At 44.0% G+C, this 23,919-nt stretch overlaps 1 protein-coding gene across 5 annotated transcripts in view; it reads left to right on the top strand.

The window, feature by feature from the left end:
• The first annotated feature begins 49 nt into the window (after positions 1-49).
• Positions 50-23,919, top strand: part of ARHGAP10 (Rho GTPase activating protein 10) — a 321,959-nt gene continuing 298,089 nt past the window's right edge. For 4 of the 5 annotated variants that reach the window (XR_003002000.1, XM_024736121.1, XM_024736122.1 and 1 more), the window contains exon 1: positions 50-435. Coding sequence is in view for 4 of the 5 variants with exons in the window: in XM_024736121.1 (XP_024591889.1) it covers positions 282-435 (154 nt within the window). In the remaining variant the exon portion in view is untranslated. The remainder of the gene's footprint in view (positions 436-23,919) is intronic. The other variant, XM_024736119.1, reaches the window with a different exon arrangement.

Raw genomic sequence — 23,919 nt, 5'->3', positions numbered from 1 at the left:
TCCGGGAGGGCGGGCGGCGCGGGGGCCGGGCGGGGCGGGGCCGCGGCGCCCGAGTTTAGGCGGGGGCTGCCGGGATCGGAGCTCCGCCGGGATTTGAGCGCCGCATTCTCGCTCGCCTCCGCGGCGCTGCTCAGCGCGGCCGGGCTCACCTCCGCAGGGCATGTCTACGCTGCTCTCGCCGCGCGCCTAGGACTGCTAGCTTCTCCGGCGCTTCCTGCGCGCGGGGCCCCGCACCTGGTACCGAAGCCCGGCTCGCGCTGTGCTCGCGGACTGCCGCCGTCATGGGGCTGCAGCCCCTGGAGTTCAGCGACTGCTACCTCGATAGCCCGTGGTTCCGGGAGAGGATCCGCGCCCACGAAGCGGAGCTGGAGAGGACCAACAAGTTCATCAAAGAGCTCATCAAGGACGGCAAGAACCTCATCGCGGCGACCAAAAGTAAGTGGGGGCGCGGGCGGGCTGCGGCGCGGCGAGGCCGGGAGGAGCCTCTCCCTGAGGGAGACCGACCGTCTGGTGCCCGGGGCCGGCAGCCGGAGGATCTGGAGATTGATCCGGGACCCGGAGGCCCCGGGGTCGTTCCTCCGCGGCTCCCCGAGCAGCCAGGGGCGAGTCCCCTTTCCTGTCCCTGCCCTGCGCGGCGGCCGAAGCCGGGAGCCGTGCTTGCGAGCGCGCCGCCCGCCAGCCCCGCTGCTCCAACCCGGCTCCTTGGGTTCCCCGCTGGACCCTCCCCGGGGCAGGTTCTTTTACCCCCTAGACCTTATCAGTGTCTCTCCCGAAACAGACACATAAGTTTCACGGGTCTTGTCAAGTTCTTTTGAGAGATCACGAGACTGGGGATTCTTTGAAAACCTGCTGGGTGTTGAATTGTTCAGAAGGCCCTTAAGCCGTACGCTTTCCGTGTCATTTTCGGATCGCCTGCGACAGTCTCGTCCCGGGTCCCTTACTGTGCTCAACCCGAAAGTCCACCTGGCGTTGTGCTGCCTTCCGCACATTCCTTCTCTCCTCCTGCGCCGAGGACGGTTCAAAGATTGGGACTTGTGAGGCTGTGCAGACAGCCTGCCCTCTGGCCCGAGCGAGCACTGCCTGCAAAGAGGGAATTTCACCCCGGTCAAGCTTAATGCTTTCCTCCCCTCTCTTCCTCCATCTTTTAACTCGGAAGCGGCCACACAGGAGAACACAGTTAATTAGTTGATTATCTGAAGAGTCTTTCTAGGAGGGAGGGGGCCTGAAATTCGTGTTGAAACACTGAGTTGGCTGGAAATGGGGAGACATTAGCTTGAGAGAGGAGCTGCGCAGCCTGACCACACCTGTAACCCATAGCCGGTTCTGAGGAAGCCTGTGAGTGCTCCCTTTTCCCAATTAAAAAGACCTACCCATATAGCAGACTGGGAAAAATGCCCCGTGTCATCCCTCCCCCGCTTTTGCATTAAGGAAGATGAAAACATACTGAACAGACTGTCTCAGGTACCCAGCCCAGTGCCTATTTGTTGAATGAATGAGTTGAAAGAACTATGTCTTCATGGGTAGAATTCAGTGAGCCAGCTCTGTAATTTTGGAAGCATGTCCCACGGCTTCTCTGGATGTTGTCCGTGGTTTCTTTTGCCTCTGTGACCTCTTTGGTGTTGCAAAACGAGGACTGGGAATCACTTTGTTTGGGACATGTGATTGGTGGGCATATTTGGTTGGTGGCTCTCCAGTGCCTTGGCATTGGGTATGTGTGTTGGGATGGAGGGGGGGAGGGGCTGTAAATATGTAGGAGTGAGTGGAGAAAGGAGGAGGAGAGAAGGGTATGCGGTGCCTGTGTGTGTGTGTGTGGGTAGGTGGGTGGGTGTGTGTGGGTATGTGTGTGTAGTGAACATTTCCCTCTGTAGTTTGGTCTTAACTAGCGTCACTGGGTAGGGGAGTGCCCCTTCTCTCTTACTGGCTGTAGCAGCTCCCTCTGGGACATGGGGCATGAGGAGGGAGGCTTTGGTGTGGAGAGAGGTAGATGGCAAAGCCAGTTTGGCCACTGGTAGAAAGCTATTTATGTGACTGCATATTCGCTCTTCTGCCAACAGGACACATGCCCGGTGTTCCAGCAGCAGCTAGTGCATCTGGGGGGCCAGCTGTCAGCCTTCCCCTCCAGAATGTAGACTTTCTTGAGTTTACGAATTGTCTCCTTACTCCGTTTGATTCTTGTCCTTTACCATAGGAAACATAATTTATGCTCAAAATATCTTTTCTCGTTGTGTGTAATTACCTTAAATTCTTTTCCAGAGGAGGACAGAGATACAGCTTTAGCTCACATGCTTGTGGCAAGTTAGGGGGACCTGGCCTTTGCCCAGCTTGCCCTGTAGGTAAAGGTTGACGTCGAGATCCTATCAAGACTAAGAGCCCTGGACGTAAGTCAGGACGCCTGGGTGTAATTAGTCTTCACTGTTAAAGCCTGGCTACAGGACAATTGGGCAGGTCATTTTTGTGTTCAGTTTTTCTTGTCCTACTTCTTAGAGGCATCAGTAAGATTCTGCAGTGTTTGGAAATGGCGTGATTAGGTCATTTGAAATTGCAGTCTAGGTCAATCGTTGGCCTAACCAGTTGAGCTTTTCTATAACATCTGAGAAAAGCTCAAGAGGTTGAGGCAGGACCTGAAAGGAACAATCAGCTAGGTCAGACTGATTATATTTTCAGATGTTTTGCGCTTTGTTCTGCAAAAACGGCGTTTTGCGCATTTTCAGAATTGCGTGTTTAAGTGATTTCTGCTTTTAATTGCCCTGTAAGATGCCTCCTCCATGCGCTAAATACATGTTGGATTTATATAACTTTGATGTCTTGATGCTTTGGTTTTTTTTAAAATTTCTTAGTCGTTTGGGAATGCGTAATCTCTGAAAATAATGAAAACATCCCTGCTACATTTCTAAATACACAACTGACGACCATATTGTTACTTCCGTGTAGAATGTCTTGATGCTTTGAATAATCCGCAGATATTTAAAGAAGTTGGAGGTGACTTCTGTGGGACCTGAAAGTTTATTGCTGAGTTCAATTATGTAGCGATCAGCAAGTATTTAGCATCTACAGTTTGTTAAATATTGGGCTTGAGACACAAAGAGGAAAGAATGTAGAGGCCCTTGTCCTTGAGGTTATTGTCCTATAGTTGAATTCAGTTCAATCTAGGGAACATGTTTGCTGCATGCATTGTGCTAAGTTCTTGAAGAAGTGAAGGATACACAGACACACATATTAAAAGATTCAGAAGATTCAGTGGCAAGGTTTCTAACTTTGACAGAAACAAGAGTATGTTGTAGGTTAGAGTGGAAGTTTGGGAGCTCATTGGTGTTTTAAGGAAGGGATAGAACCTTGTAGAACCTTGTCAGATTGGAAACAGCTGAGAAGAAACCAGCACTGCGCCCCCCCACCCCCCCGCCACCGTGTCTGAAGAGGATGAGAAGACCAGTTTGGCTGGAATGGCGATGATTTCATTTGGGGGAGTAGAATGAGATTCATGGAAAGGTCAGTTTCAGATTGTGGAAGCCATAAAAGTGGGCTTGGAATGTGGGCTTTATCCTGTGGAGAATCACTGACATAATGGGAAAGAGATGGTTTAGAGGCTGTGTATGGTATCTGTCTGTGTGTCAGGTGATTTTTGGAGATAGCAGTGGGGCTGGGGAGGGGCTGCGGAGTGAAGAGTCCAGGACCACTGATTTATGTGGTGGATTTGGAGATCATTCACTCAGTTCAGTGGAGTCTTTGTTTAAATGGTTTTATTAGCCCTTTTTCTTTTTTCACTCCTTTCCTAGAATAATCAGTGTCTTCTTTCAGTACAGTTTAAACTTGTGTGAGCCTTTCGTAGGATGTCTATGTAGTTGCTTATGATTCGTAGGAATGCATAGTCTGTTCACCAGAAACAGCAATTATCTATATATACTTTTCTCATAAATTTTACAATGAGGTGTTCTTTTTCTTTTTTAATTTATTTAATTTATTTAAATTTTTGGCTGCGTTGAGTCTTCGTTGCTGCGCGTGGGCTTTCTCTAGTTGCAGATAGTGGGGGCTACTCTTCATTGCAGTGCTTGGGCTTCATTGCAGTGGCTTCTTTTGTTGCAGAGCACGGGCTCTAGGCACATGAGCTTCAGTAGTTGTGGCCCGTGGGCTCTAGAGCTGGCGGCTCAGTAGTTGTGGCTTAGTTGCTCTGCGGCATGTGGGATCTTCCCGGACCAGGGCTCGAACCCGTGTCCCCTGCATTGGCAGGCAGATTCTTAACTATTGCGCTACCAGGGAAGCCCCAATTAGGCATTCTTGAAAGAATATGTTCTGTTCTAGAGAAGGAGAAGGATGTTAGTGGTGGCCAGGACCAGAACTTGAGTCTTTCAAGTCTTGGTTTTGGTACTTCTTTAGGCCTTGATGTTTAATGATTTTTGCCTTGTTTTTCTCAGGACAACATAAAAGTTCCCTTTTGCTGTCTTTGTATTTATTCCAGAAACATGGTTCACGTGGTAATTCCTTTTGGAGAAATTTCCCAGGTTGCTCTTGCATGGAAACATAGGGAGATTCGGAAGACTTAAAAGAATTTCACTTTGTAAACTTCAGCCTTGGTCTCCTTATCTGTGAAATGGGACTGTTGCATATAGCCTTGAGGATTGAACCACATGTGCCAAAGTGTTTTTATTTTTGTTTTTTTGAGGTACGCGGGCCTCTCACTGTTGTGGCCTCTCCCGTTGCGGAGCACAGGCTCCGGACGCACAGGCTCAGCGGCCATGGCTCACGGGCCCAGCCGCTCCGCAGCATGTGGGGTCTTCCCGGACCGGGTCATGAACCTGTGTCCCCTGCATCGGCAGGCAGACTCTCAACCACTGCGCCACCAGGGAAGCCCCCAAAGTGTTTTTAAAACACAAGTGTGAAGCGGTGGTGTAGGCTTTATTGTTTGCCCAGCTAATATTTTTTTCTGACAATCCAAATTTTGTTCAGGTGTCTGCACTCTTTCCCAAGTGACTCATAGAAAGGTGATTAGGTATAATTCTGATTAGTCTGACTCAGTCGTTCTCGGTCCTGAGCATGGCTGACTGTTAGAATCACCTGGGGAGCTGTAAAAAACTATGTAGTTGGGATTGAGAAACACTGAACTCTAACAACTCAGCAGGGTAAACCTATTTTCTGGGCTGGTAATTGGATAGATGAGGATGTATCTCAGTTCTGACAAGTGAGACATGATAGGAAGTCTGCTGGAGACTTTGGGAAAGGTTTTCTTTTGTGTGAGAGGAGACTTGTAAAAAGGGTTCTAGACTCTTCTGTGATGTCTGATTGTGTTGCCTGGAGCTGCTCCTGCCATCTTGGGACGGTGAGTGGAGCTCAAGGTAAGGACCACTGGAGCAGAGAGGTAACTGAATCTGGGTTTTTGATGTGGTCATGGAAGCCACAGATGGTTCTGTGCCTGAAGCCTACCTCTGCATAGCTTGTTAAATGACATAAGCCAGTTTGAGTTGGGTTTTCTGCTACTTTACACCCTAATTTTGTGGGTTTTTTTTGACTGCACCACGCGGCTTGTGGGGTCTTAGTTCCCCCACCAGGGATTGAACCTGGGTCCTCGGCAGTGAAAGCGCAGAGTCCTAACCACTGGACTTCCAGGGAATTTCCAACACCCTAATTTTGATGGAGAGATATAATTGTAAATTTTGGGCTGATGTTTCGGTTAAGTGGAATTTAGAGAGGCATGGAAGTGAAATGATATTTAAATTACAAATATAATTTTACCCCAGATGGACAAGAAGACTCATCTATATTCTTTGCCCCAAAGAAATTACTGTGGACCCCCTACATTTCAGGGCATCACTTGGGGGTAAGTCTTCAACTCTCACTTGGGGTCTTACTAATGGGCTGGTCTCTAAAGCTAATGTAGATTTGCCGTGAAAAGATTTCCTATCTGGCTGGAACTGGGCTGTGGACCCAGAAGGGCTCTAAAAGCTTTCATTGCTTTACTCTCTGCAGGTGGTCCTTGTCTCCATTTAGAGTAGTTCCAATTGAGGGCCCTCCACCAGCCGACCCTGTCTGTATGGAACGTTTGCTGGGTCTGTGAGTCATCTGCTGTTGTGAGTTTTCCTGCCACATTGCCTTTTCCCTGCCCTCCCATCTACTGGGGTTCCTTTGACCACCTCCTCTTCACTCTGTTTTTGAGGCGGGGGGACCAGAAGCATTGTGGACTTCTGGAAGAGGCAGAAGGCCCAGAAGGAGGGCATTTTTGTGTTTTAACGTTTAACGTGGCTGATGAGACAGTGTAGTAGAGAAGATTAAGAGCATACTAAGGCGCTGCCTTTCATTCACGCTGGAAACCTCAGTCACGTTGCTTAGCTTTTCTGTATCTATGTTGTCCAACAGAAAATGGAGATAATGATACTGTCTGCCATGTAGGGTTGCCAGTTGGGTTGAATGAGTTCATACGTGTAAAGCATTTCAAATAGGCCCTCGAACGTGAGCAGTCATGATGTTCTAAATTGCAGGTATATGTTTTAATATGCAGGCCCTTTTCTTGCCTGAAAGAGGGATGCTCTGGCCCAGCGGCTAGCGTCTAACTTTTTAGCGCTCATTACCCCTAAGAATGTATTTGTCCAAATCATCGTGACCAGTGACCAAGAAGAAAGACAAAGTGGTCAAAGTCTGGTAAGGCTTCAAAAGTTTAAATGTAGCTCAGTGTGCTGGAAAATCTGGCAGGTAAGTGGATGAATCAAAGCTAAGTGGTATCTTGGGAAAATACGTCCCAGAATTTGTTTCTGAGTCACAAAGATCTGAAGATGATGTGGAAGGTGTCACTAAGAATGTTGGAAATCTAGCCCAGCCGTCTACAGCTGAGACTTGAACAGGCCTCTCATTCAGGGGATTGCTAAGAAAGCCAAAGGAGGAGGGGAGAGCTCTGACCAAGGAACTGGGATGACATCGTCAGAGGCTGGAACCCGCAGATATTTAAAATTGCGATGATGCCTTTAGAAGGCACTTTAGTGTTTAACTTGCAGGAGACCCTAACAACCTACCGGACAGTGCTTGTATTTGCTGTGGGAAATCTACCAGGAGAAACACAAGGCAGCCAGAGACTGCCCAAAAGAGTTGTTACGTAATCCTCCTATTTTCTGCAAAACGATACTCAGAGCCTCCTGGACAGATTCCCAAAGAAGCTGTTTTGAATTCTGACTCCAATAGCTATTTATCACCTTATGATTTTGTGTTTTTTTGGGGAGGCAAGAATTATGAAGGAGGTAAAAATATTGGGTAGTCAGCTAGGTTACCATAAGTCATGCTTAAGGTGATTTTGCTAACTGTATGTGGCAGTGAAGAGGTCAAGTGTTTACATCTGACCGTAGTTAGTAACATCTGGTGTCTTTTCTCACTTTTTAAAAGTTTGATGTTAGAAACGTAGCTATGAACACATTGCTTTATGGGATTCAGTATGGTCTTGCATTGCCTTTGATTCTACATCTTGTTTAGAGAAAACTCATTTAGTCAGGTTGACTTTCCTTCAGGATTTGTAGGAGAGTGTTAAGAAATTTGTAGATAATAATTCTGATTAGGGGTGTCTTGGATGTTTTACTAGGTTACTTTTTTAAAAAATATTTTATTTCCTTCGTGGCACAGATCAGTATTTTATTTTATTTTAAAATTTTATTTGTTTTGGCTGCATTGGTTCGCTGTTGTGGCCTCTCCCGTTGCGGAGCACAGGCTCTGGACGCGCAGGCTCAGCGGCCATGGCTCACGGGCCCAGCCGCTCCACAGCATGTGGGATCTTCCCGGCCCGGGGCACGAACCCGTGTCCCTTGCATCGGCAGGTGGACTCTCAGCCACTGCGCCACCAGGGAAGCCCTAGGTTACTTTTAATGGAATTACATTTCAGAGACAAATAGGCAATCACAAACTACAATAGAAAAATGTTATTTAAAATATATATGTTAATGATTTTAATAATAGCTAACTCTTATTTTTATTTTAAATAAATTTATTTATTTATTTACTTTTGGCTGTGTTGGTTCTTCATTGCTGTGCTCAGGCTTTCTCTAGTTGTGGAGAGTGGGGGCTACTCTTCGTTGTGGTGGGCGGGCTTCTCATCGTGGTGGCTTCTCTTATTGCGGAGCACGGGCTCTAGGCGCGCCGGCTCAGTGGTTGTGGCTCACGGGCTTAGTTGTTCTGTGGCATGTGGAATCTTCCCGGACCAGGGCTCGAACCTGTGTCCCCTGCATTGGCAGGTGGATTCTTAACTACTGCGCCACCAAGGAAGTCCCAGCTAACTTTTATTAAGCATTTACAGTTTGCTTTACTTTGTGGTAAATTCTACTATTTAATGTGAAGACTTCCTTATTGAGGTGTGTTGTTATTTACCCCATGTTACAGATTTGGAAACTGAGTTTAGAGAGGTTAGCAGCTTGTTCCAGTCACACAGTTTGTCAGTGGTGGAGCTGGAACGAAAACCCACATTTTTCTGACTGCAAAACCCTTAACCACAACAGTAAGCTGTCCCTGTAAAGAGATGTAAGTGCGTTCTTCTGTTAGGGGAAGTTACTACGATAAATCCTGGTTATCTGGCAAGTGTGTGCATTTCACAGTCTGGTTAGGAGACTCTTCTTGTTAGCTCAGCCCAAGGACCATGATTTAAAATTTAAGGCCACCTGGGATGGTTACTGTAAATAAAACTGATTATTAATTTGTGCAGTAAGTGTAGATATTCAGAGATTGGGTTGATTTAGGATGAATTACTAGATGCAGACGTCCACTCAGGAAAGGATGATTTCCTTCCTTCAGTCTCTCTCCCTGTCTCTCTCTTTTTTTTCTTTTTTAGTTCCCCAACCACAGATCAAACCCATGCCCCCTGCAGTGGAAGCATGGAGTCTTAACTGCTGGACCGCCAGGGAAGTCCCCTCTCTTCCTGTCTCTTAATCTTCATCTCTCCCCCTCTCTTAGTGTCTCTTTTACTCTCCATCCCTCATCCCACCCTTTAGAAGAGTACATTTTAATTTTGTTTTCATGATTTCGTATTAGGCTTTTTCCTCTACAGGAAATTTGAGTTGTTTTAGAATATAAACCAATACAAAGAATCTCATAATCATCTCTGTATTTGCCTCTCAGCTTAGAAATAAAAGCTTCCTGTCTGCCTCTTCCCAATGGCACCCTTTCTAATAGAGAACCTGTTCTTTTCCCCAAGAGGTGCAAGTGTCTCAAATCCGCTGTATATTATCCCCAGACATTTTAATACATCTGTACACACTTCCTGAATAATAGTATGTGTTGCATGGTTTTAGCCTTTAATGGATTCATATACTATTTGTTTTTCTGCAGTTTCTTTTCTTCCCTCAAGATACTTGTGAGATTTATCCATGTGGACACATGTAGCTCAATTTCATTGAGTTCAACCTCTTTTTCCTACAAGTGGCATTTGAAAAGACTTGGTTAATTGATGGTATGTAGATGTTATATAAAGAACTTAAGATGTTTTATGATGTACCTTATTTCCATGCATTTTTTTGGATTGTGAAACAATATATTTAGAGAATTTATTCAATATAAAAGCCTTATAATTAATTTTATAAACTTTAAAACACTAGCTTTGACAACAATCTATAGATAACGAATCCGTAAATTTTAAAGACATTTAATAAAAGTTCTGTTTGATATTTAACGTTATCAGCTTGGCATGGGTAATCAGAGCAAACGAGTTTAACTTTCAGGATTGGAAGAAATAAGTGGTCTGAGTCACAAAAAATCTTCAAGGGCCTTTTTGCCTCATTGAAATGAGATTTCCAGTGTTAGCATATAGAGAAGAAAATGATATCTTCATAAACACAGTGCTAATGAAGCGCCCTGGAAGCCGCCAGTCTAGATAGGTCAGACGAGCATGATTTTTAGGCAGGGATTGGTTGGTATTTTGTGATAGGCTTCTATGCAGACAGCCTGTTGATTTAATTACCTTAATGTAGGAACATAATTTATAGACTTGCCAAGGGGATGCTTTTGTAATGAGAAAGCCTCGACACCCTTCTCTTTAAACAAACAAGCAGGCACACTGAAAAACCCCTGACACTTTACATTCGAAGGGCAGGCATCTCTCTAAGGCCCAAGATCTGCTGGGACCGCTGCTGGATGCTAGGCCTGCCTCCCTGGTCGGACCAGAATTTCCTCCCTGTGTTTCCTGAGGAGGCTGTTAATCCTATGCCACTAGATATTTCAACGGGGAGTACGAGTTCTCCTTCTTCGTTGCCCGGTTCACCGCAGGCACTGTCTGCCCTTGGGTCCCGAGGTCCCATCATCGTCTGGTAGTGAGTCGTGATGAGGTGTGTGGCTGGAGGAAACATCAGTTTGGCTGGGAGATGTCACCTCTGGTCTGAATGCTGGATATATTTAAGACTCTCTTAAAAGAATTTTTTTTTTTTTTTAATCTCCGACTATAAAGTTAGCTGCTTCACTTATGAGGTGACCTTGGGCAAGTTACTAAAACCCTCAGTGGCTAATTTTCTGTTTCTTTGTTAGTAAAATGGAGATACTAAGAACTCTATCTCAAGGGGTAGTGGTATTTAATCCTCATGTCACTTACTAGAAGATCTTAGAACTCTCCCTGGCCCATGGTAGGTGCCGTAATTATCATCATCAACACCACCATCATCGTTGTCGGAAGAGCACTGTCCTGGCTTCCTTTGGTTGAATTTGAGTACAGCTGTGGCTTTACCCGTAGTGACAGTAGAAGTAATCTGTGCACGTGTTCTTGCCTCTCTTTGAAGCTAACCATGTTTAGAAGTGCAGGGATGGTGTAGGCCTCTCATTTATCAAACAGGAGAAACCATCTGTAGAAATCCAGCATATTACTGAAGATCTTTGCTTGAAAGTTTTGGAAACAAAGCCAAAAAAAGTACAAGGGAGCAGAGTGTCGTTGACGTGTTGTTACTTGTATTTGAGAATCTGGCAGACAGCACTTCTGTCACTGTGACAGATAGTTTTGTTTTTCTTTTGTGAAATGTAGGTCAAAGGCAGCACAGCTAAAATATTAAAGATCATGGTCTTTGAAGTTACATCTACTTACTGTGTGACCTTGGGCAACTTGCTTAACTTCTTTGTGCCTTAATTTCCTTGTCTGTGAAATGTGGATAGTAATTTTATCTCCCTGAATGTTGCTAAGATTAAATTAGTTATTTGTAAAGCACTTAAAAAAACAGCCTGATCCATAGTGAGCCCTATATGTGTTTGTTAAGTCTTGGAAAAAAATTTGTAAAAATCTGTTTACTATATAGTCTTCACTGTGATAATCTCATGTACGACAGTGGGGGAGAGGTGTCATCCCAAGTCATTGAACTCAACCTATTGTTGAGTTGCTAGAGGATTAGCAGTGAAAAGAGCCCTTTTATATATCCGTGCAGAAGTTAGAGTTCTAATGGCGAGAGAGATTAATTAAGCACTGTCATTCACACCACTGAGTGAGAATGGAGAATGGGATGCTATGGCCGTAGTTAACAGGACTAATTAGTTGAGGGGGTCAAGGACAACTTCAAGAAATTGGTAACTTCTATGGGACTTCCCTGGCGGTCCAGTGGTTAAGACTTCGGGTTTCCAGTGCAGGGGGCGCGAATTCGATCCCTGATCAGGGAGCTAAGATCCTGCGTACCGCGCGGCATGGCCAAAAAAAAAAAAAATCTGAGACCAGAAGGAAGGCAAGGAGCTTTCCGCGCTGAGGGTAAAGATGCGCCGAGCACAGTGAAATGCACGCAGGAGGCTGTGGAGACCAGAGCCAAAACGTGTGGTTGCAGGAGCCGCACAGATGGGTCCGGGCGGGAAGAGGGCGCTCTGGAGCGAGCAGGCGCAGTGTTGGGAAGCCCTGGTGAGGCCCGCCTCAGGGTCAGGGACTTCAGAATTTATTCAAAGCACAGTGGGAAGCCATGGCGACATTTTGAGCAGGGGGTTGGCATCATGTGAGTCACATTTGAGAAAGGCTTCCCAGACTGCGGTTGGGAGAATGGATTTGAGGACAGCAGGCCTGGAGGGTGGGTCCTCACTCACCCAGGCCACAGACTTTGGTGGAAGAGGCAGATTCTCCAGGAGTCGGGATTCAGAGGCTGCGGGCTTTGGTGGGTGCTTGGGTGTAGGGGCCGAGGAAGGAGGTGTCCAAGACGATTTCTGGGTTCCTGGCCTGGGCAGAGAGTGCTGGGCGCTGAGGTAGTCCAGCCAGAGGAACGGGTTTCATGGGAGTGAAGATGTGTTTTTGGTTTGGCCTGTGTGGAGGCGGAGGTGCTTCTGGGCTACCCAGTGGATGTGTTCGGGAGTTTGTTTCTTTTACGAGTGGAGTTTGTTTCTTTTACGAGTGTGTACTGCAGAACAGGGAACAGAGCTGAAGATTCTGGAGACACAGCATAGAGATAGGAAATGATACCAGGCAACTGGATAGCAAACCAGCTGGAGAGAAAATGTAGAGGAAGAGGCAGGGTGGCTTAGGGCAGATCCTGGAGAACAGAACTTTTAAGGAATGGGTAGAAGAAGAGGTTGATAAAGAGATTTGACAGCGGTAGCCATTGAGAGGGAGAGAGGGAGTGGGTGGGAAAGCCCGGAGAGGGTTTCACACGTTAAGGAGAAAGATTGTTTCAGGAAGTAGGAGGGAGCAGACAAGGTCATGCTACAGAGAATTCAGGTCCCAGGAGTCCAGATGACACTGCGTTAGCAAGACAGTGTCATTGGCACTCCTATATATAAAATAGGTTACTAATAAGTACTGTATAGCAGAGGGAACTCTACTCAGTACTCTGTAATGGCCTATATGGGAAAAGAAGAAAAAGAAAGAGTGGATATATGTATATGTATAACTGATTCACTTTGCTGTACAGCAGAAACTAACACAACATTGTAAGTCAACTGTATGCCAATAAAAATTAAAACAAAACAAAACAACAACAAAAAGTGTCATGGGTAATGAGTGGGAGATGAGTTTGTGGCACGGCAGGGATGGGAGCCTGATGGCACAGGGTGGAGAAGAGGGTGCCTGGAAAATACATGAGCCTGTGGTGCAGGCATTTCTCCCAAGCTGTTGGCTAATTGGTGAGATTTGAGCACGCCAATTTAAGTGTCCAACAGAGAGGAAGAGGTGGAGGATTCAGGGAATATTCTAGCATACACAGGGCTTCTGAATAGCATAGAAGGTGGGATTCAGATTCCAGGTGGAGCGGGGGGGACACATCTACTTCAGTAACAGAAGGGGTGGAAAGGTTGGGTGCACACCTGGGTCCATTTGTAGCTTTGTGTCAGGACATTAAGGAAAGGAGGAACCGATGGATTTATTTCGTCTGTGAGGTAGACAGCAAGGTGGTTTTCAGTAATGAATTCTGTTTTAATTTCTCCCTTACCACATTCTTTTTCCGCTTAATAAGTAATACGTGACTTGTAAAAGTTCTGTCTGTTTGAACCGGGTGGGATGGAATATAGATGTTAAAAGAGAAGAAGTGGTGAGAGGTGAGTGGGGAGAAAAAGTAGGAATAAAATGTCTGGAAAAACAGACTTGGGACTTCCGTGGTGGTCCAGCGGTTAAGACTCCACGCTTCCACTGCAGGGGGCGCAGGTTCGATCCCTGGTCGGGGGAACTAGGATCCCGCATGCTGCATGGCATGCCCCCCCGCCCCCCCGCAAAAAAAAAACAAAACCCAAAAAACAAAAAGCAGTGCTCAAGACACCAAGACATGCTTCTATTTCAGAGTTTGTTCTGCTGGCACTTCAGGTTGAATCCTTTATTCAAACAATCTTTAATCTTGGTTTTTTAAAACAATATTCAATGAAAATGGCTTTTTTTCTTTTTCACTGAGGGACACTGCTAATGTTTCGGTTTGCTCTCGGTGGAATTGTGCTGGTTCTCTTTGGATGTTTGCAGAGAAGCAGTTTCTCTTGGCAACATCAGAGAAGAGATTCCAGGACTTCAGGTTCAGAAGAGAACCTATGAGTTAAAGGCGTAGCCATTATCAGTGATCTAAACCAGAGGTCCCCAGCCTTTTTGGCACCAGGGACCGGTTTCGTGGAAGACAGTTTTTCCACGACGGGGGCGGGGATGGTTTTGGGAAGACTGAAGCACATTACACTTATTGTATACTTTCTTTCTATTATTATTATTATATTGTAATATATAATGAAATAATTATACAACTCACCATAATGCCGACAGGAGGCGGAGCTCAGGCGATATTGCGAGCGATGGGGAGCGGCTGTAAATACGATGAAGCTTCACTCGCTTGCCCGCTGCTCACTTCTTGCTGTGTGGCCCAGTTCCTAACAGGCCACAGACCAGTACTGGTCCATGGTCCAAGGGTTGGGGACCCCTGCACTAAACATATAGTATCTTTTCTTCCTCTTTTCTAGCTAACTACTTAGTTAGGTTCCAGCTAGTTTAAGAAACAATTCATGGCTGTCCTCTTCCCTCTGGCTCCGGATGCACTGGTTGTGAGCACCCGGCACCTTCAAGGACAGGAAGCATGCAGACTTTCAGGTTCTTCACTGGGCGAGATTCTAGGACTTAGCAGAGGAGTTCATAGCCTGTGTCGCTACAGCTAGAGTTGGTGGCCTGTTCTTGTGGAAAGCAATAGGACAGGGTTCAGATTAATTCTGGTTGTTTTTTTTTTTTTTTTTTTTTGACAGTTCAGATTTTGGCATAAGACATCCTGCATATCCTCATGCATTGCCTTCAGTTGCAAGTGAGAGAAACCCAACTAAAACTAGTTGAAGCAAAAAAGAGACTTTCTGGCTTGCATGAGTGAAGTCTTGGGAGTGGGGTTTCTTTGGATACACTGGCATCCAAGGGTTCAAGCGCTGTCATCAGGTCTCTCTTTTTGCATCGCTAGCGTTTCCTGCAATTGGCTTGACCCTGATGGGCACTCTTTCCACAGTGGTGATAGCTTAAGGTTACTTACATCTTTCTCATGGCTCTGGGGATTCCAGAGAACAGTGACTCCTTTTCCTTAGAGCAGTTGTTCTCAATCAGATGGTTTTGTGATGTCCTGGAGACACTTTTGGTTGTCGTAATTGGGAGGTGCTGCTGGCATCTAGTGGGTAGAGGCCAACGTTGCCAGGTGGCTGAACACCCTACAATGCACAGGACCAGACACCGCACCCCACCCCCCACCCCGCAACCTCCCAAGAACGATCTAGCTCAGAGCTAATTGCACTAAGGCTGAGAAACCCTGCCTTAGACATAGAAACACCACATAGTTTATATCAGAATACTTTGGGGGGTAAAATTACGCTGGGACCACAGGCATAAACTGGTCTTGTCCTGGGTGAACCGGAACAGGTGGCTGCCCTCTCTGAAGGCCCATCAGTCCTGGGTCACTTGTTCAGCCTGGACCCATCACTGAGTGTGGGCAGATGGGATGCCTTGGCCAGCCTGAATTGCATGCCTACCACGGGGGAGAAGCAGGTGACAAGTGATGTCTGCCTCACCGGAACGCCAAGGGTCCCAACAAGGGATGTGCAGAACATCTTGTCTAGCGTGCAAGAGAATGTGCATTTTTTTGAAGCTTCCTCTAAGTTCTTTTTTAAAAAAATTAGTTATTTGTTTTTATTGTAGTTTTACAATGTTGTGTTTGTTTCAGGTGTACGGCAAAGTGTTTCAGTTATACATATATATCTTTTTTCTTTTCTTTTTATTGGAGTACAGTTGCTTTACAATGTTGTATTTGTTTTTTTCGATTCTTTTCCCTTATAGGTTATTACAGAATATTGAGTATAGTTCCCTGTGCTATACAGTAGGTCCTTGTTGGGAACACGGATTTCGGAAAGCAGCTTTACTAGACCTGTTTTTGTCTGGGCCTAGGGGCCACGTGTGGCAAAGGACTCCGTGAGATTAGCGAGTCAAGATAAGGAAGGCTTCTCTTTTTTCCTGTTGTTCGGTTGATTCATTTTAACCAAAATAGAGAAGGAGGGGAGAGGTGAGAGGGTGGAAAGGAAGACTCTGGTCTGCGCAGCTCGTCTGGATACAACATCGAGGTTGTTGATTCACTGCAGTGCTTAGTGTCTGTGCCGTACAGTATTTAACCTCTGAGCTATGGAGTAGCTCAGACGCTTGTGATCACTGTGGAAAAAGCTGGAAGTAGTTAACGTTTATAACATCTTAACTTGTTAGAGTTCAAGAAAATGTTTTAAAAACTAAATAGTGATTTTATGGCTTAATTTAGATTTCTGACACAGTGTTCCTGTTTAATTTTGGAGAAATATTGTTAAGAAAAACTGATCCTTGTGAGTGTAATTCATCTGGCAGAGTGGATTGAGTAGTTTTACGTTCTTTTTCCTTTTAAACAAACAAAATATTTGAACAGAAATGAGAGCAGATTTTAAAAATTTCTAATTTTCTGTATTCCTGGCTTGATTTTAAGTTTGAAATCAATTGAGAAATCCTATAAGCACCTAGAAGAGCTGTCCAAATAAGTTTATTTTCTTCTGAAATTGTATGATAGTCCCTGGAAATGCTTTCCTTGTCTCTGTTTTATTGTGTATGCTGGATAGTATCAAAAGCAAGGATTCAAAAGTAGGTAAGTGACCTGTTTGGACTGTTTTCTTTTCATTCATACTGTAGGGGAATTGAGATGGTTAAATTAAATACTTATGATGTGAGCTCTGAAATCTTTTAGAATTGACTGCTAGGTCTTAATTGATATTGTCTAAAAGGCTTGCAAATTAACCTGGTAATGAGCAGTCCTATGTCCAGAAACCGGATGTATCACTTAACCACAGTTAAGTTTTTCTGTTGCTATTGCTATACGATGGTTCAGTGCCTTTTGGCAGAGTCTACAGGGTGTCTGTAGGACTGATTTATCTTGACAGTCATCGGACCAAAAAGGTTTTAAAAAGTGCTTCTTTGTCCAGAGAACAAAGAGGCAACTTTAGTAAAGACCTTCACGTTTTGTGACTTCGAAGCTTTCATTTCCAAAAGCTTTAAAGCTGAAAGTAGAGCTTTGAGTAAACACACTTCCTCAGTTTAATGTCTGCGGCGAGAGCACAGCAGAAGAGTGGAGAGGGAGTCGGGTCCATGGTGGCAGCTGGTGCATCAGTGAGCATTTGACCTTTGGAGGGCACCTTGGAGTGAAGCCTGCTAGATTGTGGCATGGTGAACCCAAACCCAGAGTTTATATTAGGAAGAAAATTTGGAATGGAGTGGAATGCATATTTAGCTCTGTGGGCTTACGTGTGTGTGTGTGTGTGTGTGTGTGTGTGTGTAATCTGATCACACTTTAGATGTAACTAAACCATGTTTATTATTTAAGAAGCATCAGTGATGGTTCCTTTAAAGTGTAAAGTCATCTCTCAACCTATTTTTTTGTGTATGTGAATATCCATTTACTTTTTTCCTTTTATTATTGAAATATAGTTGACTTATAATGTTTCAGGTATACAGCAAAGTGATTGTTATATCAGATTCTTTTCCACTATCGGTTATTACAAGATACTGAATATAGTTCCCTGTGCTACACAGTAAATCCTTGTTGTCTACCTATTTTATATATAGTAGTGTGTATCTGTTAATCTCATACTCCCAATTTATCCCACCCCCTTCCCCTTTGGTAACCATAAGTTTGTTTTTGATGTCTGTGAGTCTATTTCTATTTTGTATATAAGTTCATTTGTATCCTTTTTTTAGATTCCACATGTAAGTGATATCATATGGTATTTGTCTTTCTCTTTCTGACATACTTCACTTAGTATGATAGTCTCTAGGCCCATCCATGTTGCTGCAAATGGCATTATTTCATTCTTTCTTTATGGTTGAGTAGTATTCCATTGTATACATATACCACATCTTCTTTTTCCATTCCTCTGTTGATGGATATTTAGCTTGCTTCTCTGTCTTGGCTATTGTAAACAGTGTGTGAATATCCATTTTTCTGTCTTGGATTTGGTTAAATATAAAATATCTTCAATCTGAAACAGCAATGAGTAGATTACTATGATCTCAAATTAGAAGTGTTAGATTTTATTTTCATTTGCCTCATAATCTACTTATAAGTTTAGCTATTGGTAAACATTATCTGAGATGTACTAACACAAAGTTTAAGTTTCCTAGAAGTCATGATAATAATAGTGGTTGTCGTAGAAGTAGCAGTTAATAGGGTTTTAAAAATTTTTATTATTATTTTTTAAACCAGGTAAGGGGACAAACCTTTACATTAATTAGCATTGACTTCTCACAACCGTCCTATTTGGTAATTACTCTGACAGGACCCACCATTTTGCAGTTTAGGAACCTGGGTTTAGGTCGGTTAAGTTACTTGCCCAAAGGGCACTTGCCTGGAAAGCTGTGTGGCCTCTGCCTGTTTCACACTCTCTGAAGCCTTTAGTTTTCTAGAAGAGCATATATTATTGCCGTTGATACCGTATGTATTTCACAAGCTTTGTTTGTGGTAGTTATCTTGTGTAAAGCCGTGGGGGAGGGTGTTATGTCTGTAGAGCGTACTTTAGGAAATTTAAAAATTTTCCATGCAGGTGATAGAAACTTCCTTTAAGCTATTAACAGTCACAGGAAAGGAAGTCATCTTCAGGTGATCTGGGATAGTGGCTGTATGATCCTACTTGTATTGCACAAAATGAACAAGAGCGCTGTTGCTTGCTTTTTAGCCAAAGCAGCATTTAAAGAGTAACGTCATTGTTAACGATCCAAAGGGCTCATTGGGTTTGAATGGTGCTGACAGCTTGCCATTTTCAGCCTCCATGTCTTGTCACTGATAGGCAAAGGCCTGTAGGATTTCTCTCTTTAAAGGAAAACACTTTCCTTTGTTTTGCGGAATGGATGCTTTGCTGTCAATGTCAGTTTGGACCCTTGCTTAAATTTGCTGCTTATTTTATGTCCCCGAACTGTACTGCCGTTTAATTTTCTTCGCAAATAGCCATTCCCTTTCTCTCTAGATGTATTTTCATTCTTTCTGCTGATGATATTCTGAATCTCTTTACCGTGAAATGAATTTTCTCCTGGTTTACCCATGAGCGACTTGCTATCCAGAAGGTTAAGAATTTTGCCCAAAGTCATACGGCGAAGGCAGAGACAGTGTTAATGAAGACATTGTAGTTAGGTTTAAAATATTTCAGATTCTGTCTGATCTTGAATTTAGTAAACCTCAGTTTCCATGTAGAAAGCTGGAATTTAAGTCCTGCAGTGCTGACTCCCGTGGAGCGGGAACGAATGCCCAGGCCTCCTACTCTACAGCTGAGGAAACATGCCCCACGTGTCCGCCTAGATACCTGCTCTGTCCCGTCTGTTGGTTTCATGAAGCTCATTTGGTAGTGTTGAGCCTACATTGAAGTCATTTTTCTTATCTGTATGTTTGCAGCATTAATGAACAAGTAATGAGGAAATCCTATGTAAAGGGTGACTTTTTTTTTTCCCCCTTTGGAAACCAACTGTTTTCATGATGCTTACATCATATTCATGTTCATCAAAAATTTAGATCCGGAGGAGAGAAAATACAAGGTCGAAGATCGTTACAACATGCCAACAAGTTCTTCAAAGTAGGAGGCTTGGAATAAAGCCAATTCTGGTCCCTCTAATGGAGTCCTTATAAAAGTTCCTGGCTTGACTTTCACTATCAAGTATTTTGCACATATTAATTATGCTTATGTGTCCTTCCATTGAGATAAGTGGTACTGTTCCCAATTCTCTGATTTATAGGCGTGCATAAACTAACTTAGTCCCAAAGGAAGCTGTGATTCCATACTAAGCTTACCCCAATAATACATGCTGGTTTTTTAAAACATCTTTATTGGAGTATAATTGCTTTACAATGGTGTGTTAATTTCTGCTGTATAACAAAGTGAACCAGCTATACGTATACATATATCCCCATGTCTCTTCCCTCCCTCCCACCCTCCCTATCCCACCACTCTAGGTGGTCACAAAGCACCGAGCTGATCTCCCTGTGCTATGCGGCTGCTTCCCACTAGCTATCTGTTTTACGTTTGGTAGTGTATATATGTCCATGCCACTCTCTCTCTTCGTTCCAGCTTACCCTTCCCACTCCCCGTGTGCTCAAGTCCATTCTCTGTGTCTGCGTCTTTATTCCTGTCCTGCCCCTAGGTTCATCAGAACCATTTTTTTTTTTTTTAGATTCCATGTATATGTGTTAGCATACAGTATTTGCAGCACTATTTACAATAGCCAGGACAACCTAAGTGTCCATCGACAGGTGAATGGATAAAGAAGATGTGGCACATATATACGATGGAATATTACTCAGCCATAAAATGAAACGAAATTGAGTTATTTGTAGTGAGGTGGATGGACCTAGAGTCTGTCAAACAGAGTGAAGTCAGAAAGAGAAAAACAAATACATGCTGTTTTTAATCTGAGATTCATAAGGCCGTTTGAAGCAAATCCTCAGCCCTCAACCGTTTAATCATTGCCATGAGTAAGAGCGCTTCCTCCTGACACCTCCTTTGAAGGTGAAGTAGAGAAATTAATGAGTTGGATAGAGATGATGTGACATTGTTTTGTGGTTGGGACATCCATTCGTCTGCTACGACTGGTCCTAATAAAGCCTGAACATTCCTAAAAATGTCCTGCCCCTCACCTTGCTCCTGTTCCGCATTTCAGTAGACGCTCAGCCCCTTGAGGGCGTTGTCTGATTTGGGTCCCCAACTAGTGCCAAGGACTGTGCCTGGCTCTCAGGTTTTGGATTCATACTTGCTGTATAGATTCCTGTCTGGCTCCTGGCATGTTGGAAGCCCTGGAAGTGCAGAGGTTGGATGATACCAGTAGAGAAGCAGATGAGATTGTGAGAATCCAGGGCCTCTGATGGCTGCCCTGTCTCCGAGCTGCTGATGGAAGGCGGGAAGGGCCTTTTGTAACTTTGGACTACCGTCTCCCATCTCAGCTCCTCCGCAGATTCCCGCCAGGATGCTTTACATCTGATGAACACAGTCAGAATCAGACCTCTCGGGAGGTGAAAGTGGCTGGAGTCTGGTTAGAAGGTTGTTTTGGCCTGAGTTGAGTTGATAAAATTTTCAAAGCATGAAGAGAGGCCTGGGAGGAGTTAGGGTACATTTGGGACAGCATTCAAATTCTGTTCAGGGTCCCAGACTGCCTCCACATGGAAAGAAAAGCTCAGGAGTGGTTAGTAGTTTATTTCTTTTGGCTGACTTTCTATTGTCCTTCCTTAATGACTGTTTATATTTAATATGCTGCAAGTTGTATATAAGTTTCTGTTTAGTCTGTCTCTGTATAGAGATAAATAGCGTGGGTGAATTTTCGCTGTTGTACATGAGTAAAGAAGGGTGTTAATGTTTCATTTGTTTCACATCAAGCAAAATAACAGGACAAAGACACGTAAAAATAGCGATGTGGCTACACAGTCAAGTTGTACTTCTTTTATTAGATTTAATGGAACGAGGTCCCTGAAGGAATGTTAAAATCTGTTCAGAATAATAACTTCCAAACGTTCCCAAGCAGTAACGATAAAATACGAGGAATCGTATTATTGATGCAAAACCAGAGCTGTGATATTAGAAGTCCTTGTTATCTTAAGAAGAACAAAATGTCATGTTTTTCCTTATTAAAAATTTTTTCTTACATAACCAGCTCTGTGATAAACTCAGTCTGGACGTTCTGTGTTCATGGCGTCACTTCTCATTTTATTTCTCCTAGAAAACTGTGAGGCATTCCATCCATTGGATGCTTTGTACTCGGGAAGGGACCTCGGCCATAGGAAGGGACCCCAGTACTGTGTTATCAAAAAGAGAGAGGGCTCTTTTTGAAGACAGTGACATCACTGACCTTTTCTTTGGCAAGCTGCTGATAAAATAGTGTAGGGAGTAGCTAGCTCTCTTTTTGCTCTTGTAGACACAGTAAACAGAGACTGGCCTCTTTGGCTTTTCTTACCCTTATTATAGTGCAGGTGATACTTTTCTCTGTCTCCTTTAGAAGCTAGACTATCACTAAAGAAGGTAGGTGTGTGGGTGTGTATGTAGTACATGGTGAGTCAGCCTCTGTGGCTGTTGGCTGTGTATTTTGTCCTTGGTTTATATTATGTTTTTTTTTAGCTTAATCTAGATTTAAAATTTTCTTTTTACATTGAAGTATAATTGACTTACAATATTGTGTTAGTTTCAGGTGTACAGCAAAGTGATCCAGTTATACATACATATCTATCTAGTTTTTTCAGATACTTTTCCCTTATAGGTTATTACAAGATACCAAGTATAGTTCCCCATGCCATACAATAGGCCCTTTATCCCATTATGTCTTGAGGAGCAGTGTGTCAGTAACAACTGGCTGCATGTTACAGAAAAGCCAGTTGACAGATGTTGACCTTGTTGGTTGGTTGATTTTTTTTTTTTTTCCCCTCCCATAATAAGTCAATAGTTGGTGGTTGCTGGCTGGTTTTCAAGGCTGAGGAGTCTACAGGTTTTGTAGCCTTTTACTCATGGTTTGCAAGATGGCCTAGCCATGACACCCCCTTTCTAGGGGACAAGAAAGAGGAAAAAGAACAAAGGGGGGAAAGTCTGTATCAAAGGCTTTCCCAGGAATCTCCTATCAGCTCCCGCTCATAGATCATCGGCTGCAGCATTCACGTGGTTTCCCCGTGCTGCAAGGAAGTCTGGGAAGGAGTTGTTTGTAGTCCAGCCTTTGTTGCAGAGAAAGGCAAAGGAAGAGAAGATTGGAATGGCTGTTGAATGAGACAGTTTCTGCATCTGCCAGAAGCAGGTCCAAATTCTAGTGCTGAGGATCTTCATAGTGCTTCTCCATTTAACGTCACTTAATCAACAGGTCGTCACAGAGCACTGTTGATGTGAGCTGTATAGTTATTGGTCTTAGTGAGCCAGAGAGAGATGCTAATGGATAATGTGTTGTTTTATTAGGATTTACAGTCTAGTTGTAGAAATATAAAACACATGAAAGAAATGGTTCTGGGAAATTAAGTGCTATGTTTTCTCACCAGATGGTAAGAAGAGGGACCTTGATGGATACCTGGTGTAGTTAAAAGGGCTCCATGGAGCAGGTAGAATTGACTGGGGATGGGTGGATGGGACGGATAGAGGTGTCTGGGAAAGGGAAATAGCTTGAATACCCAGGGTTACTTAGGATGTAGTGCAGAATATTAGGGCCTGTAGGAAAGATGAATGTGGCTATAAGTTCTGCCCTAAAACAAAACCAGAGAGTTGTGGTTTTGGAGCAGGAAATGAGGTAGGCTGCTTAAGGAAAAATGATCAGATACTCTTCTGTGGGAGCAGGTAGAGCCTGGGGCCAGGGAAGCCCATGAAGTCCTGTTCTGCTCACCTTGAGGACAAGGGCCATGGTCTAGGTTGGTGGCAGTGCCTTTGGGGAGGGAGCCCAAGGGAGATGAATGAATGAGGCCAAAGGAAAGTTAGCAGGACTCACTGGCTTCTTAGATTTGCTGAAAAATCTAAATCAAAGATAATATTTTCAGTTTGGCACGCTAGGAGAAAATTAGAAACCAGAACAAGAAAGTCACTGGGAGCACAGGGCAGTTTGGTTTTGAGCCAAAGGCTTTGTGCCCCAACTGGTCTTCCCAGTCTCTGCTGCTCTGTGTTCATCATCTTGATTTCCCTTTACCAGCTTCCATCCCTGTAGCACCGATAGCTTCTGTTTATTCACAGTTTCTGCTTCCTCCAAATGTTGGCTAACTCATGGGCTGCTTCTTTGAGTGTTCCCTCAGCCTCACTGTTCCTATACTCCACGTCTGAGTTCATAGTCAGCTTCCTAAGGGAATGTGGTTGGCCCAGCTAATTACCATTGTTGTTTGGGGGAGAAGTTGTCTGGCTCTTGGGAGGTCACTGGCCAGCCTTTTTAAAAAAAATTTTATTATTTTTTTTTATTGAAGTATAGTTGACTTACAATGTCGTGCTAATTTCTGCTGTACAGCAAAGTGATTCAGTTTACATACATTATATATATATATATACATACACATACACACTTTTTTTTTTTTTTTTTTTTTTTTGGGCCCCCCGCCC

The sequence above is a fragment of the Neophocaena asiaeorientalis genome, unplaced genomic scaffold (assembly GCF_003031525.2).
Source record: "Neophocaena asiaeorientalis asiaeorientalis breed wild unplaced genomic scaffold, Neophocaena_asiaeorientalis_V1.1 scaffold7, whole genome shotgun sequence".
Classification (NCBI taxonomy): Eukaryota; Metazoa; Chordata; class Mammalia; order Artiodactyla; family Phocoenidae; genus Neophocaena; species Neophocaena asiaeorientalis.
The sequence above is the reverse complement of the archived record's forward strand: the minus strand, read 5'-3'. Positions and strand labels throughout refer to the sequence as shown.